Source organism: Ovis aries, chromosome 16, assembly GCF_016772045.2.
Source record: "Ovis aries strain OAR_USU_Benz2616 breed Rambouillet chromosome 16, ARS-UI_Ramb_v3.0, whole genome shotgun sequence".
In the NCBI taxonomy this organism is placed as follows: Eukaryota; Metazoa; Chordata; class Mammalia; order Artiodactyla; family Bovidae; genus Ovis; species Ovis aries.
Genome location: NC_056069.1, coordinates 37,082,298 through 37,100,615, shown reverse-complemented (window position 1 = coordinate 37,100,615; position 18,318 = coordinate 37,082,298). Strand labels below are relative to the sequence as shown.

General features: G+C 37.8%; 1 protein-coding gene across 2 annotated transcripts in view; it reads left to right on the top strand.

The window, feature by feature from the left end:
• WDR70 (WD repeat domain 70) overlaps positions 1-18,318 on the top strand; it is a 275,928-nt gene that overhangs the window by 29,497 nt on the left and 228,113 nt on the right. For both annotated transcript variants that reach the window (XM_004017038.5, XM_027980102.3), the window contains one exon: positions 18,185-18,244. In XM_004017038.5, coding sequence (XP_004017087.1) covers positions 18,185-18,244 — 60 coding nt within the window. The remainder of the gene's footprint in view (positions 1-18,184; positions 18,245-18,318) is intronic.

Genomic DNA, 18,318 nt, shown 5'->3' with positions numbered 1-18,318 from the left:
GAATTGTGTCTAGCTCTTTTGCACCTCCATGGACTGTAGCCTGCCAAGTTCCTCTGTTCATGGTATTTCCCAGGCAAGAATACTGGAGTGGGTTGCCATTTGCTTCTCCAGAGGATCTTCCCGACCCAGGTATAGAACCAGAGTTTCATGCTTGGTAGACAGATTCTTTACCACTGAGCCAACAGGGAAGCCATATTCCCTCATAGATATTTTCTATTTTGTCTTTCCTTGAAATAACATTCAGAACTTCACGTGACTCCCTCATTTCATTTGGATTTTTTTGTTCAAATGTTACCTCTCTGACTACCTTATATAAGTTCTCTACCTCCATTTTACTACTTTATGGTGCTCCATTATCTGACATTTTTGTTTATTGGTTCATAGTCTTTCTCCTCACAATAATTTAAGTTCCCTGAGGGCAGTAACATGTCTCTCTTACTGTCGTATCCCCAGGGGTTTGAGCTGTGTGTGGCACCTCATAGATACTCGTGGAATATTTGTTGAGTGAATGGCCATCTTTGACTGGTTATAGGTACTCTCTTACTCCTAGACATTTCATGGAATCAAAGCCAACTTATAATCTAGTCACAGTTAACCTTTAGAAACTCAGGAGCAATGTTCTGCTCACACACTTCCAGGCTAGTCCCACCACAGCTCTCTTGTCAAATCTCTGCAGGCCTTCTTAAGCTCCCCTTTCTAGACTGGCTTTTGTGTCCTCTCAGGTGGCTACCAGGAATGGTCCCTTGTATGGGTCCTTTCTGCCTCTAATCAGGGGGTTTTATTTTGTGCACCTGCAATGTGAATGACTCTGCTAGTGTGGACTGTTTATTTTCAGTAATTAGTGTATGATGGGGAAGATGCAGACAATACAAAGCATAGTTAAGAGCACTGAGGAAGGCAGAGTACTTTCTAACTGACTGTAGGCTCCACAATTACAGGTTGTTTTAACATATAAGCATTCAGCATTAAATTCTGGTAAACTTCGATCAGTATGAGTATATAGTGAATTAATGAGTAATGAGTATATAGTGAATTACAAATTTTGCAGATGTAAAATTTCTTTAAGTCCATGGAAGCGATGTTAAGGATGTCCCTCATTGAAACCCACTGTCAAATGAAGATCTAGTTAAGTTAGACCAGGTCTTAATTGAAAAAGAAAAAAATGACAAGGATTATCAATTATTTGAATATCATGGGATTAGGAGCCTTGGAGAAAATTCATGAAGGTTTTGAATTTTTCTTCTGCAATGCAGCCCTCTTAATAATGTTGCCAGAGTTGATCCTATATAGTCTAATGTGCCATTTTATGCTAACTCAATTTTAGTTGGAAAAATTACTCCCCACTTCTCATAAAATAATGCCTGATTCATTTTTGGTTTTTGTAAGATTCAGTGTATTGTAAGATTTGATGAAGTTATGACAACTTTTGTTAAAGATTAAACAAACTACCTAAAAATTTAAATTTCATTTTAAGATATTTTAATCAAACCTTTAATGCCCCTCTTTTATGAACATTCAGATATCCCTTTCAATCGACTACTTCTCTTGTAATCATGAAAAAAAGTTATGTTCTTCCTTGTATCTTTTGTTATTTATTATAGCTATGTACTTATCTTCTGAATTCACAGAACCCCTGTTCATTTCTCCAAATACTCTGTTGGACATCTCCTCCTTCCTCAAAATGATTTTTTCCCCTCTACCCAAGGATTTTTTCTATTATCAGTACTTTATGTGAAATAATGAAATCTTTTTTAATTCCTGCCTTGTCTCTTATAATGCTGTGACTTTTCACACTTTATATTTTTGATTAATATAAAATATAGGCTCAGTGGGTTGCATGTTTATACTTTATAGTTCTATTAATACTACTGTAATTGATCCTTCCAAAGTCCTTCACTTGTTATTTATCTATGTGTAATTTTCCTTTTTTATCTTTCACCTTCATTTTTCTTTTTTTCCAATTCCTCATGTGTTCCTGCATATGACTTACCTTTTGGCTTCGTTTCACATATGTTTCATTTTACCTTAAAATTAAGGAAAAAAATTGTTTTCAATTAAAAAAATTGTTTTCAATGTAATTCCCTCCTCCCCATTTTAAACTCTCAATGTGTTACTTTAAAGTATGTGAGTTATAGTCCTTTTTTTTTAATCGATCTCACTTTGTTTTCTTCTGTCTTTCCTACTAGTAAGTATTCTTAAGAACAAGGGTTATGTAATTATATTTTGCACTTCTATGGGTGTTAAAGAAGCTATAGAAACAGACATCAGTTTTTCAGATTAGTAGGTATAAACACAGGATTTAAAAATAAGATACCTCTTGATCTTTCACTCCTTTTTACACGGGTAAAAGTGGGAGATTGGCGTGTGTCAGTTTCGAAAAAGATTTCTTAGTACTTTTAAAGAATTTTTACAAAATCTTTAATATTTACTGAAATTGATTTGTCTTTTAGTAGAATCAGGTACTTGCCTGTCACCAAGATTATAAAGTTTGCACTTGAATACATTTTATATTTTTAAGTGCCAAACTGATAGAATAGCATGAAGGTACACAAGAAAGAAGCACCAACAGAACTTACTTAAAAGAAGTTCTCCTATAGACTTTGATCCTTATTTGGAGGGATGTTTTGTGCATACTCTTAGTGCTGAGTGCTGGAAGTGCAGCTGATTGTGAATTTGAAATAAGACCAAGGCCACCAAGTTGATTTACTTAGTCCAACCAGGCAGCTGTTGGGTGGTAATTTTGCCATTTTACCACTGTTCTCCGTTGGAATCAGGGAGTCTTTATTCACTTTTGCATTCCACGAAGCTTTGAAGACTACAGATGGGTTAAAAAATTTTTTTTTAATTAAATGAAGGGAGTTAATGGCATAGTCTTAATACTTTTTACTGTCATAAAATGTGCTGCTCAGAACTTCCCTGGTAAGCCTGGTGGTTAAGACTCTGCACTTCCACTGCAGGAAGCATGAGTTTAATCCCTGGTCAGAGACATTCTACATGCCAAGCAGTGCAGCACAAAAAGTGATGCCCAACAAACCAGGAATTCACTGTCACGCCACACTTCAGTGTCTGCAGTTCCTTTTGTTTGGTTTATGATAATGAGATAAACATATGCTTAAATCTAGAACCCCAAACAGTAGTGCAGTAAGTGGTGGTACTTCCTTTGTGCTGCGAAGTTCTAAGTATTAAAGGTGAAATAACTTGTTTAATCCTCTTACTTCTATTATCGTCTTTTGACAGATGAGGAAACTGAAACTCAGAGGCACTAACTTATCCAAAGCCATAGTAAACGGTGGAGCCAGTTTTCATATCTAGGGGAATCTACCCCTAAATACCTGTACTTAACCATTATGCCTTCCTTAACCACTAGTCGTGACCTATTCTGCTTCTCGAGGTCATCCCTTGTCTCTCCTACACTTGTCTCATGCCCCCTTCATACCAACTAGGAACTGTCTTTAAAAATGACTACTCTTTCATGCGTTCCCACATGCTTTTTCTTCTGTGTGGACCCTGGTCAGGACTTCGCAGCTCCATTCTCTTGGTAGTCTGTGTAAGTAGTGACCCTGTGGGTGACATTGTGACAGACCTGTCTCTATCGGTGAAGAACCGTTTCATTTTTCAGGATCCAACTTTTCTCCTTGTGAAAGGAGACTGTTTTGTCCTTTTAAAAACATTCACTGACGTTTGAATACCTCCTTTCTTGTGCTACTTGTGTGGCACCAGTATATTCCTTTGTTATTTAAAAATTTTTGTAATAGCTTTATTGAGATGTAATTGATACCTTAAAATTCATAATTTTCAGATACACAATTTAGTGATTTTTAGTATAACCATAGAGTTGTGCAACTATCACCACTATCCAATTTTAAAACATTTTTATCCTTCTAAAAAGTCACCTGGTAGCCTTTTACTTTCACTCCTATTCTCCCTCCGCTAGTCTGCTTCCAGCTCTTGGCAACCACTAATCTGCTTTCTGTCTCAATGGACCTGCCTATTCTGGACATTTCATATCAATGGAATAATACAATAAGCGGGTCTTCTGGAACTGATTTCTTTCACTTAACATAAGTTTTCAAGGTTCATCCATGTTATATAGCATGTGCTTCATTCCTTTTTATTGCCAAATACTGAACTGAATGCTCTTTTATATGGACATCACATTTTAAAAAAATGCATTCATTAGTTGATGGACATCAGATATTTATACTTTTTGGCTATTATGAATAATATTACTATGAATATTTGTCTAAAAGTATTTATACAGATGCATGTTTGGGGGTTTTTTGGGATGTGTATCTAGGAGTGGAATTGTTAGGTCATATGATAATTCTGTGTTTAACAGGAACTGCCAAACTGTTTTCCAAAGTAGTTACGCCATTTTACAATCCCATCAGTAGTCCATGAGGGTTCAGTTTCTCCGTATCCTCACCAACACGTTACTGTCTTTTTGGTTATAACCATCCTAGTGTATGTGATGTGGTATCTCATTGTGGTTTTGATTTATATTTCCCTATAGAGTAATGATGGAGAAGGCAGTGGCACCCCACTCCAGTACTCTTGCCTGGAAAATCCCATGGACAGAGGAGCCTGGTAGGCTGCAGTCCATGGGGTCGCTAAGAGTCGGACACGACTGAGTGACTTCACTTTCACTTTTCACTTTTCACTTTCCTGCATTGGAGAAGGAAATGGCAACCCACTCCAGTGTTCTTGCCTGGAGAATCCCAGGGACAGGGGAGCCTGGTGGGCTGCCGTCTGTGGGGTCGCACAGAGTCAGACATGACTGAAGTGACTTAGCAGCATAGAGTAATGATGTTGAACACTGTTTCATGTGCTTATCAGCCATTGGTATGTCCTGTTTGGAAAACGATCTCTTCAGATCTTCTGCCTGTGTTATTTGGGTTATTTGTCTATTTTTTATTAAGTTATAGGGTTCTTTATGTATTCTGGACACAAATTCCTTCTCAGATATATGTTTTGCAAATATTTTCTTTTGTTCTGTGGATTGTTCTGTTACTTTCTTTGATGGTATACTTTCAAGTATAATAATTTAAAATTTTGGTGAAATCTGAGTTTATCTGTTTTTCCTGTTGTTGCTTGTGCTTTTGGTGTCATATCTAAGGGGCCTAACCCAAGGTTGTGAAGATTTACTCCTGTGCTTGTTTGTTTTTTTTCTGTGAGTTTTATAGTTTCAGTTCTTACGTTTAGGTCTTTGGTACATACTGAGTTAATTTTTGTATATGATTTGACATAGGACACTCTTCAGTTATTGTACTTGTCACAACTGATAAAATGATCATTGTTGTGATAGTTATTTTTTTTACAAGTGTGCACCTTCTTTAGTTTCTGAGCTCTGTGAAGACTGTGTCTGTGTCTTCCTTATTAGGGGATTCCTGGTGTTTAGCAGAGTACCTGGCACTTGAGCTTTATTAGGTATTCCTTATAGTAATTCTTTCTGTGGCTTTGAATGTTTTATCTTGAAGGCACAGAGAAAAAATTTTAAGAGAAGACACAGAATATAGATAGTTAATACATATGTCCTCATATTTTAGAAAGGATGGATAAGCATACTATAATAAATACAAACCCTGATTGTCTATTTTTTCTCATGATTTCATGTTTATTTTCTTTAAATAGACTGTCATTGCTAGGTAATTTATATCTTTAGTTGGAAGGAATATATTTGAGCAGGTACTATATGTCAGACACTGTGCTAAGTACTGAAGATGCAAATAAAATAAGGCTTTGCTGCTAAGTCACTTCAGTCATGTCCAACTCTGTGCGACCCCATAGATGTCAGCCCACCAGGCTCCCCATCCCTGGGATTCTCCAGGCAAGAACACTGGAGTGGGTTGCCGTTTCCTTCTCCAGTGCATGAAAGTGAAAACTGAAAGTGAAGTCGCTCTGTTGTGCCCGACTCTTAGCGACCCCATGGACTGCAGCCCACCAGGCTTCTCCATCCATGGGATTTTCCAGGCAAGAGTACTGGAGTGGGGTGCCATTGCCTTCTCCGAAATAAGGCTTAACATATGTCATCAAAGATTTTACATACTAGAAAAGAGATGGGAAGTAAAAGTCTGCTTCTCTTCTTGAGCTGGAAATGCCCAAGAGCAGTTTAAAATATTTTGTGGCACTACTGCTATGGAAAGTAGGATGAAGTGTTAATAATGTGTCTGTTCCGTATTTGATGGGATGAATAGGGTGTATAATTGCTAGTGCAAGAATTATAGAATGAGTATGAGAACCTATATAGATTGGGTTTTGGGATGTCTTTAATTTTTACTACCTTTTACAGTTGTATGCAAAGTTACATTAAATCAGATATGGTATCTGTTCTGTAGTGTTGGGTTTTCAAGAGAGCTATGTAGAGAAGGATTAAGATATATATTTTTTCTCACTACCAGGTAAATTTGATGAAAATTTATTATGTCTCAAGTTTCTTTTATTTTCCTAAGTAAATTAAGTCTCACTAATTTAGACTGATACCTTGATAATTTTTATAGTTAAAATTAGTATCATCTGCATATCTTTAACTAAATATGAAAATATTGCCCAAGTAATAACTCAATTTTTATAAAAGACAGTTATGAAATATTAAATGTAACTCACAATATACAGTTGAACTAATTTTGCACTACGTATCTAAGATTCTGAAATGTGTTTAAACTTTTCTATCTCATGGCATTTTATACCTGGTTTCAAATGATTTCTCAAATGTGTATTTTTAGAATAGAACCTTTATGGCCCCAGGCTTGTACTAATGTCTTTCTTACAATGGGCTTGCAGTTGTAAAGTGTTTTGGCATATTAACTCTTCTCGTCATTGTACTCCGTGACACTCACAGGGCGAGTATTGCTACAGAGGAGGCAATATGTCCTGATGATTATATGCACAGACTTTGGGACCAGACTTCTAAGTTCAGATTTCCACTTAGTCACTTACCACTTATGTGACCTTGGACAAATTACTTAACCTCTTTTTGCCTCAGTTTCCTCATCTTTCAAATGAGGTGAAAATAGGACCAAAGCTGTTGCTAAGATTAAATGACTTTGTATATATGTGATGCCTTGAGCAGTGCTTGGTCATAGTATGCATGTGTATGCTCACTGTTACTATTATTATATATATCCAGTAGATGGTTAAGGAAATAGAGGCTCTGTGAAGGAGGGATTTTTTCATTCTTACCACTAGTAAATAACAGAAACCAAATTCTTATCCTGTTTTTGCCTTGACTCTTTAAAGCAATAGGATTTTTGTTATTAAGTAACTGTTGAATGGGAAATAGATGGGGAAACAGTGGAAACAGCGTCAGACTTTATTTTTTGGGGCTCCAAAATCACTGCAGATGGTAACTGCAGCCATGAAATTAAAAGACCCTTACTCCTTGGAAGAAAAGTTATGACCAACCTAGATAGCATATTCAAAAGCAGAGACATTACTTTGCCAGCTAAGATCCGTGTAGTCAAGGCTATGGTTTTTCCAGTGGTCATGTATGGATGTGAGAGTTGGACTGTGAAGAAGGCTGAGCACCGAAGAATTGATGCTTTTGAACTGTGGTGTTGGCGAAGACTCTTGAGAGTCCCTTGGACTGCAAGGTGATCCAATCAGTCCATTCTGAAGGAGATCAGCCCTGGGATTTCTTTGGAAGGAATGATGCTAAAGCTGAAACTCCAGTACTTTGGGCACCTCATGCGAAGAGTTGACTCATTGGAAAAGACTGTGATGCTGGGAGGGATTGGGGGCAGGAGGAGAAGGGGACAACAGAGGATGAGATGGCTGGATGGCATCGCAGAGTCGATGGACGTGATCTGAGTGAACTCTGGGAGTTGGTGATGGACAGGGAGGCCTGGCATGCTGCGATTCATGGGGTCACAAAGAGTCGGACACGACTGAGCAACTGAACTGAACTGTTGAATGAATGTTTGTATGAATTGGGGGGAAAAATTCTATGTTACTTGCAGTTTGGAAGATTGAATTATAGAGTAGGAGTTTTGCTAAATTGAAAGTTAAATTTGACATCCAAGATTTTCCAATCAAAGAGAAAGATAAATGCTATATGATATCACTTCTGTGTGGAACCTAAAAAATAAAACAAATGAATGGATATGCAAAAGAGAAACAGACTCAGAGATATAGAAAATAAACTTGTGGTACCGAAGGACAGAGAGATAAGAGGCGGGGTAAACAAGAGGTATTAGATAAACAAATACAAACTGCTATATACAAAATAAACAAGATTATACTGTATAGCACAGAGAATTATGCCTATTATCTTGTAGTAACCTATAATGGAATATAATCTATAGCAATACTAAATCGCTATGTGTGTGCTCAGTTGCTCAGTCATGTCCTATTTTTTGTGACCCCATGGATGGTAGCCATCCAGGCTTCTCTGTCCATGGAATTCTTCAGGGAAGAATCCTGGAGTGGGTAGACATTCCCTTCTCCAGTGGACCTTCCCGACTCAGGGATCAAACTTGGGTCTCCTGCTTTGCAGGTAGATTCTTTAACATCTGAGCCACCAGGGAGGCCCCAGATAGTGGCATTATTGAGCCACAGATCATTGAATGCCTGGGAAATCCTATGAACAGCGGAGCCGGGTGGGCTACAGTCCATGGGGTTACAAAGGGTTTGTACGACTTTGCATCTGAGCACATACACATGGTGAGAACATTTAAGCTCTACTCTTTTAGCAAGTTTCAAGTATACAACACAGTGTTATTAACTGTAGTTACCATGCTGAAACTTTGATTCTCTGAAGTCATTTATCTTATAACTAAAAAGTTTATACCCTTTGACCAGAAACTTCTTTAAAAACGTTAGTTTTTCTAAATTTAACCTGCAGTAACGTTCTACTGATTAAAAAAAAAATTTCTAAAACAAATTATGTGATGCTCTGAGAAGTTACAGTTGTGACTAAAGGTATTAGAGAGACATTGAAGGTTCTCTTCTTACCCTCAATCTTTCCCAGCATCAGGGTCCTTTCCAGTGAGTTGGCTCTTTGCATCAGGTGGCCAAATTTCTGGAGCTTCAGCTTCAGCATCAGTCCTTCCAATGAATATTCAGGAGTAATTTCATTTAGGATTGACTGGTTTGATCTCCTTGCGGTCCAAGAGACTCTCAAGAGTCTTCTCCAGCACCACATTTCAAGAGCATCAGTTCTTTGGCACTCAGCCTTCTTTATGGTCCAACTCTCACATCCACACATGACTACTGGAAAATCCATAGCTTTGACTATACAGACCTTTGTTGGCAGAATGATGTGTCTGCTTTTTAATACACTGTCTAGGTTTGTCATAACTTCTCTTCCAAGGAACAAGCGTCTTTTAATTTCATGGCTGCAGTCACCACCCACTTAAGAGCTGAAATATTCATAAAATTTTAGAGTGTTAGGAAATGGTAGAGTATATGTTCATAGTAGCTTTGAAAATAAATGTCATTTGATACAAATTCATTGGGTAATTACCTGCCATTTTTGTATGATAAATAAACATAGAGTATTTGTCTTCTTTGTGTTTATTGCTAATGTCATATTTTTTAAATATGACTTCTGATAAAATATAAGAATGAACTATCCTTTTCAAGTTTCTCAGGCCTACAAGTACAAAAAGTTATTTAACAATATACTTTTAAGTCATGTTACTAAGAAGTGTTCTCTAAGACTGCAGCTTGCAATAGGGCATAGATGGTTTGAAGGTAATTTAGAAGTGGTTTGGGAATACTGCTAATTGAAGGATTGGAACCAGCTGTGAGATTTAGATAGGAAATTGTCTTTCCTTCCTGCAGTATTTTAAACATGTAACTTTACATTTTTGAGGGAAGATTTATTTTGAAGCTTACCTAGCATTTGTTAGCATATTGAGAAGTATTCCGGCTTAATAGTATGCATCATCGGAGAAGGCAGTGGCACCCCACTCCAGTACTCTTGCCTGGAAAATCCCATGGACAGAGGAGCCTGGTAGGCTGCAGTCCATGGGGTCGCTGAGAGCCTGATACGACTGAGCAACTTCACTTTCATTTTCACTTTCATGCATTGGAGAAGGAAATGGCAACCCACTCCAGTGTTCTTGCCTGGAGAATCCCAGGGACGGTGGAGCCTGGTGGGCTGCCGTCTGTGGAGTCGCACAGAGTCAGACACGACTGAAGCAACTTAGCAGCAACAGCAGCAGCAGTATGCATCATTTAATCTTTTTTGGTTTGCTCATGTGTGTTGTATCTAGTATAAGGTGTTTTTTTTTTTAGTTTTGGTAAATTACACATAATATAAAATTTGCAGTCTTAATCATTTTTAGATGTACAGCTCAGTAGTGTTACATTGTTGTGCAGCCAATCTGCAGAACTTTTTCATTTTTGCAAAACAATCTCTAAGCCCATTAAATGACAACTGTCTATTTCCATCTCTCCCCCAACCCTGGCAACCACTGTACTTTCTGTCTCTATTAATTGACTACTCTAGATACCTTAGATAAGGGCAGTTATATTAATTTGACTACTAGATACCTCAGATAAGTGCAGTTATACAGCATTTCTTTTTTCCTGAGTTGCTTATTTCACTTAGCATACTGTCCTCCAGGTTCATCCATGTTGTACCATGTGTCAGAATTTCCTTCCTTTTTAAGACTGAGTAATATTCCTACCTCTCTCTATATATATATATAGGTATTTTTGTTATTCCTTCATAAAAAATGTTGTGAAATATGAAAACTGAAAATATGGAAAATATAAAAATATAAAAAATATGAAATTCCTTCATAGCAAAAACACACATCATATTTTTGTTATTCCTTCATTTATAGATGGAAATTTGAGTTGCTCCCAACCTTTGACTATTGTGAATAAAGCTGCTTGGAACATACATGTACAAATGCTGCTTTTCAATTATTTTGTGTATATATGCTGATGGAATAGCTGAATTGTATGGGAGTTCTTGTTTAAATTCTTTGAGGAACTACTGTGCTGTTTTCCTTAGTAACTGCACCATTTCCCTCCGGTAATGTATGTGTTCCAATTATTGTCCATCCTTGCTAACACTTATGTAGTTTTTCTTTCTTTTTCCTTGTTAAATATTAGTATTGCATTGAGTGTGAAGCGGTATCTCATTGTGGTTTTGATTTGGATTTCCCTAAGGATTAGTCTGGTCCCATCACTTCATGGGACATAGATGGGGAAACAGTGGAAACAGTGTCAGACTTTATTTTTTGGGTCTCCAAAATCATTACAGATGGTGACTGCAGCCATGAAATTAAAAGACGCTTACTCCTTGGAAGAAAAGTTATGACCAACCTAGATAACATATTGAAAAGCAGAGACATTACTTTGCCAACAAAGGTCCGTCTAGCCAAGGCTATGGTTTTTCCCATAGCCTTGTCATGTCATGTATGGATATGAGAGTTGGACTGTGAAGAAAGCTGAGCACCGAAGAATTGATGCTTTTGAACTGTGGTGTTAGAGAAGACTCTTGCGAGTCCCTTGAACTGCAAGGAGATCCAACCAGTCCATCCTAAAGGAGACCAGTCCTGGGTGTTCATTGGAAGGACTGAAGCTGAGGCTGCAACTCCAATACTTTGGCCACCTGATGTGAAGAGTTGACTCATTGGAAAAGACTGTGATGCTGGAGGGATTGGAGGCAAGAGGAGAAGGGGGTGACAGAGGATGAGATGGCTGGATGGCATCACTGACTCGATGGACGTGATCTGAGTGAACTCCGGGAGTTGGTGATGGACAGGGAGGCCTGGCGTGCTGCAGTTCCTGGGGTCGGAAGGAGTCAGACATGACTGAGCGACTGAACTGAACTGAAGGATTAATGATATTGAGTATCTACTCATATACTTGTTGGTCATCTGTGTATCTTCTTTGGAAAAAGTAACTATTCAATTCCTTTGCCATATTTTGAATTGGGTTTTTTTGTTGTTGTTTTTGAGTCATAGAAGTTTTAAATTTATTCTAAATATTAATACCATATCAGATATATGTATTGCAAATGTTTTCTCCCATTCTGTATGTTGCATTCTCACTGTGTTAACTGTCTCTTTTGATGCCTTGGTGATTTTTTTGAAATCTCAAATCTTGTTATATTACTCTACATGTCTCAGAGCTAATATTTCAGATTCTTGGCATTGTATACAGTTTGGCTCATAACTGACTCTCTGGACTAACTAACTTTCTGGGTTAACAGTAACTAACACACTTGCCCTTTTTGTTGCCTGGAAATTTAAACTCCACCCAGGCAAAACTGTTTGCAGTTGAGAAAGTGTCAAGAGTCATCTTATTCTATCCTAGATGTCCTCCGCTTTTACCTAGGGAACTTCTGTTTTTCCAGAGGCATCTCAAACATCTTTTTCATGAAACCTTTTCTAATCACTCTCTACTTTCCTAGGCACATGGAATTCCTAGGCGTAATGGAATTGAGTGCTGAACCCTGTGTATCCTTCTGCCATAGCCTCTGAAAGATTTTAGTTTGCTTATTTGTTTACCTATTTGTTTTATTTTGTTAGACTGAGTTCTTTGTGAGCAAAGTCTTTGTTATTGGTCTTTTTATCTTTAACTTAGTTCCTGATATGTTGTATATGATAAAACACTCAATAAATGTTGTTAAGTGAATGTGTGATTAGTAAGTGAATGAGTAAATGAATTAATTCTAAGAGTTACAACAGAATGGACTCTAATTCTGGTTGCTTGTGATAATCCAAGTTAGGTTTCAACAGTACATGAAACTGGAACTTCCAGATGTATAAGCTGGATTTAGGAAAAGCAGAGTAACCAGAGATCAAATTGCCAGCATCCTTTGGATCAAGCAAGAGAATTCCAGAAAAATGTCTACTTCTGCTTCATTGATTACACTAAAGCCTTTGACTATGTGGATCACAACAAACTGGAAATTCTGAAAGAAATGGGAATACCAGACCACCTTACCTGCCTCCTGTGAATCCAGTTTGCAGGTCAAGAAGCAACAGTTAGAACTGGGCATGGAATAATAGACTGGTTGCAAATTGGGAAAGTAGTATGTCAAGGCTGTATATTGTCACCCTGCTTATTTAACTTATATGCAGAGTACATCAAGTGAAATGTTGGACTGGATGAAGCACAAGCTGGAATCAAGATTACAGGGAGAAATAACAATAACCTCAGATATGCAGATGACACCACCATTATGGGAGAAAGCAAGGAAGAACTAAAAGAGCCTCTTGATCAAAGAGAAAGAAGAGAGTGAAAAAACTGGCTTAAAACTCACAATTCAGAAAACTAATATGGCATCTGGTCCCATCACTTCATGGCAAATAGATGGGGCAACAATGGAAATAGCGACAGACTTTATGTTCCTGGACTCCAAAATCATTCTGGACAGTGGCTGCAGCCGTGAAATTAAAAGATGCTTGTTCTTTGGAAGAAAAGCTATGACCAACCTAGACAATGTATTAAAAAGCAGAGACATCACTTTGCCAACAAAGGTCTCTACAATGAAAATTATAGTTTTTCATGTAAGGATGTAGTCATGTATGGATGTGAGAGTTGGACCATAAAGAAAGCTGAGCACTGAAGAATTGATGCTTTCAAATTGGGGTGTTGGAGAAGACTCTTGGAAGTCCCTTGCACTTCAAGGCGAGCCAACCAGTCAATCCTAAAGGAAATCAGTCCTGAATATTCTCTGGAACAATGGGTACTGAAGCTGCAATACTTTGGCCACCTGATAATAAGAACTGGGAAAGACCCTGATGCTGGGAAAAATTGAAGGCAGGAGGAGGAGGGGACAACAGATGATGAGATGATTGGATGAAATCACTGACCCAATGGACATGAATTTGAGCAAGCTCCGGGAGTTGGTGAAGGACAGGAGAGCCTGGCATGCTGCATTTCATGATGTCACAAAGAGTCAGACACGACTGAGTGACTAAACAACAATGGTACTGCACTGGTAACTCTTTCCAGAGTGGTTCCTGGAGAAAGTAGCACTCATTTTCAAGCTCCTTTATGGAAATCTCCATTTTCTGCCACAACCACTAGCTGCTTTGTGGTAGACGTTTATTACTGATTAGACTTTTACTCCTTGGAAGGAAAGTTATGACCAACCTAGATAGCATATTCAAAAACAGAGACATTACTTTGCCAACAAAGGTCCGTCTAGTCAAGGCTATGGTTTTTCCTGTGGTCTTGTGTGGATGTGAAAGTTGGACTGTGAAGAAAGCTGAGCACCGAAAAATTGATCCTTTTGAACTGTGGTGTTGGAGAAGACTCTTGAGAGTCCCTTGGACTGCAAGGAGATCCAACCAGTCCATCCTAAAGGAGATCAGTCCAGGGTTTTCTTTGGAAGGACTGATGCTAAAGCTGAAACTCCAATACTTTGGCCACCTGATGTAAAGAGTTGACCCATCGGAAAAAACTCTGATGCTGGGAGGGATTGGAGGCAGGAGGAGAAGGGGACGACAGAGGATGAGATGGCTGGATGGCATCACTGACTCGATGGACATGAGTTTGGGTGAATTCCGGGATTTGGTGATAGACAGGGAGGCCTGGCGTGCTGCAGTTCATGGGGTCGTAAAGAGTTGGACATGACTGCGCGACTGAAGTGAACTGAGACTTTTATTTTGGCTCAAAGTACTATATATATCTAACTTTTAAAATTCATGACAAATTTATTCCAGAAAGGTTATTAATGGTTTTCAGTTCTTTTGAAAACACTGTAAGGATGTATGTACATCAGATGGAATTGCTCATGTTATTCCAGATATGTTTGCTATCATTGTTCTTACTGAGGTAAACAAAAGAGCCTGGGAAATGATCCTTTGGTTGGCATTTAAAATCAAACCAAAACAAAAACTGGTATCTTTTCCCACCTTCCATTAAGAGTGTAGCTATTGTTATGAATTTTGGCAATAAATGGCTTCATTGAGGTCTTGTAGTTTATAATGTCCTCTGCCAGGGAAATCTTGAAAATGTTTTACTGTTATAGCAAATTTCACACTAAGCCATATTTCAAAAAAGTCGTTAATAAAAGTTCTGGACAAAGAACAGTCACCATCAAGTGATATGCTACCAAAAGATGGATTGCTACTATTTTAGATGATTTAGTTGTGCCAATTATATGGGCTTTTTATGAGTTATGCCCCACATGATTTCCAGTAAAACTTTGATTTTAGATGTAAACAATATCTATTTAAATATTTAATTTACTCCTAATGTAAATACTAAGTTGTTCTGTGTTCTTGTAAGTTTTTTCTTTAAATGTCAAAAATTGCCTATATATAGGCACATTCTGCATTGAACTCAGTGAAATAATTTTCATCCTTCCTTTTGGTGACAGTGTTTCTCTTTCCTGAGTGATAAAATAGTCATTGGTTATGAAATGATAGTAATAGATTCTTCTCTAAGTAAAACATTTGAACTGTTCTCCTGTTTCTTGTAAGAGTACTTAGCACCTTTACATGAGTTTTTATTACTTACAAATATTGTCAACTGCAGAGGAAGCAGTGGTTTACATAATTAATATAGAGGTAGTCCAGAATTCATTTGTTCAAGTTTTAAATTATTTTGAAATTTGTGTTGGAATATTGGTCTATCTGAGATTGGTGTGTGGGGGGCTTTCTAAGAGATGGTGGACCATTCTGTAATATCTGTTTCTTGAAATAAACTGCAAGCTCTCCTGTAGCTCCTTGGGTTACTGTGAGGTCAGTGTTTTTGTGCAGCACCTCTGGGTTCCTGATCTTCTTTACTGATCTGTGGTGCTAATGAATTATAGCCACTTTCAGAGGCAAGCAAGTCTAAAACAAAACCACCTTTATTTCTCTATACTTGCAACTTTATATGTACTTTTTTAGTCTGGGACAGGATCATTTGGTCTTCAAAGGTTTTTACTTTTGGAAAATTGCCAGTTATCTTTGACTGTCACTCAGCAGACTCACCTGATGCGTAGCACCTACCTGTTCTTCTTTATAGACATGTAAATTAAAGATTATCTAATGTGATTTACAAGGTAGACATTGTAACAGCCATTAATTCGCTCTAATGTGTGTGTGCCTGCCATATACCAGGTGTTTTATAGATTAGGAACCTAGAGACAATATGTGTGTGTGTGTGTGTGTGTGTGTGTGTGTGTGTACTCAGTCTTGAGAAGCATCTGTTTTACAGTTTGGTTAGGGAATGGTGTGTAGAGAGAGAGGTAAAGAACTACAGTGTATTATGATAGGTTCTATGGGGCTTCCCAGGTGGCTCAGTGGGTACAGAGTCCACCTGCAATGCAGGAGATGCATGCAGACATGGTTTTGATCCCTGAATTGGGAAGATCCCCGAGAGGAGGGTGTGGCAACCCACTCCTGTATTCTTGCCTGGAGAATCCCATAGACAGAGGAGCCTGGTGGGCTACAGTCCACGGGGTCACAAAGAGTCGGACACGACTGAAGCAATTGAGCATGCGCACAGGAGACAAGGTGAGGTTGTTATGGGAGTACAGTATTCTTGCCTGGAGAATCCCCATGGACAGAGGAGCCTGGCGGGCTACAGTCCATGAGGTAGCAAAGAGTTGGACACGACTGAGGGACTAAGCATAGCACAGCACAGAAGGGTTATTTAACTCAGTTTGAAATGTTGAGAAGTGCTTCCAGGAGTAGGTCACATCCGAATTGAGTCTTAAAGGGTGAGTAGAAATTAGCCAAATAAAGAGGAGGAGAAGCCTAGAAATAGACTAATATGACCAGGGAGACAGGAGCTGTGGGTTAGAATAAATGGTGGCTGTCACTTACTGAGCACCTACTTTGTGCCAGACTCTGTATTATGACCTTTACAACACTTACTTCACAATAACGTAAGGGGCAGATGTTGTTATCCTCTTCGCAAATAAGGAAACTGAGAGTCATTACTCTTCTGAGGTTATGACAGGGTTAATGAGTTTCAGAGCTTGATTTTAAAACCCTAGATTTTCTGGCTTTTTGTCAAGGCTGATTCCTCCCAAGAAGGAACATTTTTCAAGGTGGAGGAAATAGTTACGAAGTTATCATGTTGATGAAAAGTCAGACATTCAGGTTAAGGTCTGTGAAGTGTCCTGGGGCATTAATAGTATTTATTCATTCAAGAAATATTTACTAAGAGTCCCTTAAGTGCTAAAAACTCTGCTAGGCATTAGGAATTAAATGACAAATGCTTAAATGGTAGAGGCAGAAGGTGAAAGAAAGAGGCACTGAGTGTAAATGTAGTGTAAGGAAAGAAAAGATAAAAGATAATGATACAGCAGTAAACATAGGGGGAAATTAGTGTGTGCGTGTTTTAATATGGGAAGTACTTTAATTGTTCATGTGCTGAGAAGAAAGAGCCCTAGTAGGGGAAAGATTTAAGGTAAACTAGAATGAACTGGTGATTGATTGGTTCATCAATGATCCTGAAGGAGAGAAGTCAGAAACCAAAGTCTGTAGATTGCACATGTTTAATTAAGTAGATTGCAAGATAATCCTAGCATGAAATTGTAATGACTGTATAATTTTAATATAGTTACCCTACACTTGGATAATGGAGACTTGATTAAACAATGAAACTTCTTATGTAAATGATCACTGTGACCTCTTATATCTGGTTTATGCATCCATTGTCTCTGTCCCTCCATTGTTCTGTCCATACCCTTTTTAACATAGCATGCCGAGTTATTGGTGTTTCCCTCTTGGGAGGGGAGATGAGTAGAGGCTGTGTCTAATGCTACTTAGCATCTGGTATAATCTCACTTTAGTAAAGGCTTTTTGAATTGATCAGTCACTGAATTCTGTATTTGTACCATTTGAATATTAGGTTTTTGTTTTTTAATCTTTTATGGGTTAAAAGGTGTATATCCTGTACAAATTCTAAGACAGATGTGTTGTCTCTTATAAGTTAAGTGCATAAATACTTTAAGGTATGCCCAAGTACCAATGAAAAGAGGACTATAAGAATTTTCTCTATGGAGAGGATCTTAAAGTTTCATACAACCTAAAGAATTTCTTAGGTTTAGCTTTTTAGAGATATAAGATAAATTTATTATCAGCTCAGAGTGATCAATTGTAATCTATCTAGAAGTTCAGAAATGATACACTCACACTTTTCATTTCATTTTTTAAAGTTTTGTGTTAAAAAGCCAGTGATGCAATTTTCAAAAATTAAATTCCCTGTGAATGTATGTAGTTCCCCTCAAATATAGTATATTACTTTTTAATGTCATGGAATTTTCTTTTTTCAGAATCCTGTCCGAAAGATCCCTGACTCACATGAAATAACGCTAAAGCATGGCACTAAGACAGTAAGTTTTAAAAATTTAATTATTTTCTCTCAATAACAAGGCTCTCATGGAAAAGTGAACTAATATGATATACT